Below are 2,452 nucleotides of genomic sequence, written 5' to 3'. Positions count from 1 at the left end.
TTGCCATGGCACTTCTCAAGGAGCATTGGGATCCCCTTGGGCAGTGCCCTGGTGCCAGGAGGGGTCTGCAGGGCAGAGCTGAGCACACAGAGGGTGGGATGGGCTCTGTGAGCAGGGACAGGGAGGAGAGGTGTGGGCAGAGCACCAGCTCCTGGCAGGGACAGCTCCAGGCAGCAGAGACATGGGCAGGGAGTGGGAGGAAACTGCAGCCAAGCCCTGGGCTAGGCTGCCTTCAGGCTGCTCTCTTGTGGTCCCTCACTCTAGATGTCTGCTGGGTGTTGTCTGCTGAGCAATGAGCTGACTCTGCCTTTAGGACATCCCATCTTCAGGACATCTGACTCTCTGCTTTGCCTGTGCTGCTGGGCTTGGGAGCTGCCCCAGAAGAGCACGGCTGTGCTGTAGGATCCCAGGGAGTGCTGAGCTTTCCCTTGGAGGTCAGTTCTCTCCTCTCAGAGGCCTTTGCTTCTTTCTGAGAGAGGCCATGTCCTTCCCTCTCCATCACAGCTTCACCTCTGTGCTGTAAAAAGAAGAGTTTGCAGATCTGCCCTTTGAAACAGCACCCTCCTGATTTCATCAGAGTCCAGTTGCTTTTTTTTTTTTTTTTTAAAGACTAATTTAATGCACAGTCATCCTTGAGGTACCAGAAGTTAAGCACAGGGCATCTGGGAACAAGACTGATGGGCACTGCAGCTCTCCTGACTCTGCACTGAGACACAGAGAGTTGAGCCCTTTTGCCTGTCTTGTCTGAAGACTCCACACTTTCAGTCATAAAAAGGAGTATTTCTTCCTTAAAAATAGTACTAAACCGGATGTGATTGTAGAAAGAGAAAAACAGAGAAAAATCACCATAAAGATATGCTCAGCCTCTCTTCTGCAGCCCACACTCTCTGGAGTGGTGAGTGCAGATATTGAACATTTCCATCAAGGGTGAATTGCATCTGACAGCCCTTGTGACCATCGGGGGTGTCAGGAACCAGCTCCCAAGTACTCACTGGAGCAGGGCAGAGCTGACTCCTTGGCAGCACAGGGGTAGAGGTCCTGCTCCTCACAGCACACTCAGCCAGCACAAAGCAAAGAAATCCCCTGGAATTGGTAGAGGGGGTGCAATGTCTATGGAAACTGGAGTGGCTTTGCTCAGAGAAGTCTGTCACAATTTTCCCCTGTCTTTTCCTCCTTAGAACAATGCCCCCGTGTCAAGAACCAGCAAATGTCCAACTGCAGCTCCATCACTGAGTTCCTCCTCCTGGCATTCGCAGACACACGGGAGCTGCAGCTCTTGCACTTCTGGCTCTTCCTGGGCATCTACCTGGCTGCTCTCCTGGGCAATGGCCTCATCATCACTGCCATAGCCTGCGACCACCACCTCCACACCCCCATGTACTTCTTCCTCCTCAACCTCTCCCTCCTCAACCTGGGCTTCATCTCCACCACTCTCCCTAAAGCCATGGCCAATTCCCTCTGGGGCACCAGGGCCATCTGCTACACAGGATGTGCTGCTCAGGTCTTTTTCTTTTTCTTTCTGATCTCAGCAGAATATTCCCTTCTCACAGTCATGGCCTATGACCGCTACATTGCCATCTGCCAACCCCTGCACTACGGGACCCTCCTGGGCAGCAGAGCTTGTGTCCACATGGCAGCAGCTGCCTGGGGCACTGGGTTTCTCTATGCTGTGCTGCACACGGCCAATACATTTTCTATACCACTCTGCCATGGTAATGCTGTAGAACAGTTCTTCTGTGAAATCCCCCAGATCCTCAAGCTCTCCTGCTCAGATGCCTACGTCAGGGAAGTTGGGCTTCTTATATTAAGTTGTTTTTTAATATTTGGTTGTTTTGTTTTCATTGTGCTGTCCTATGTGCAGATCTTCAGGGCTGTGCTTAGGATCCCCTCTGAGCAGGGACGGCACAAAGCCTTTTCCACGTGCCTCCCTCACCTGGCCGTGGTCTCCCTGCTTGTCAGCACTGCCCTGTTTGCTCACCTGAAGCCCCCCTCCATCTCCTCCCCATCCCTGGACCTGGTGGTGGCAGTTCTGTACTCGGTGGTTCCTCCAGCAGTGAACCCCCTCATCTACAGCATGAGGAACCAGGAGCTCAAGGGTGCAGTTCAGACACTGATGACTAGATGTTTTTCAGAAGCAATATACTGCGTGACATCTTCTCCATATCATTTTTAACATAACTCATTACAGGCCTAGTTTCTCTTTTATATGTTTTCTAGTTGCAGTTCTTGCTGATTTTGTTTTATTTTTCTTTTATTCTCTTGTGATAATGTTGTTTACAAAGAATGTTCATTATTCATACCAATTCTAATTCTTTATCCACCTGTTTAGTTAGACCCAAAGACAGTGTAAATTAATTTCCACAACCTCTGTGCATTAAAACATTCAAAAGGACGCTGCAGTGACATTGCTGACTGAGATTTTTCCCCCAAGACCTTCTCTGGAGCTGCAGAG

General features: G+C 50.4%; 1 protein-coding gene across 1 annotated transcript; it reads left to right on the top strand.

Moving 5' to 3' along the window:
* The first annotated feature begins 1,207 nt into the window (after positions 1-1,207).
* LOC129196927 (olfactory receptor 14J1-like) lies at positions 1,208-2,173 on the top strand. The gene has a single exon (XM_054804894.1). It carries the CDS (start codon positions 1,208-1,210, stop codon positions 2,171-2,173), a length of 966 nt encoding a protein of 321 aa, XP_054660869.1.
* The last annotated feature ends 279 nt before the right edge of the window (positions 2,174-2,452 follow it).

This window comes from Grus americana, chromosome 27 (genome assembly GCF_028858705.1).
Source record: "Grus americana isolate bGruAme1 chromosome 27, bGruAme1.mat, whole genome shotgun sequence".
Lineage (NCBI taxonomy): Eukaryota > Metazoa > Chordata > Aves > Gruiformes > Gruidae > Grus > Grus americana.
This window is presented reverse-complemented; position numbering and strand designations above follow the sequence as displayed.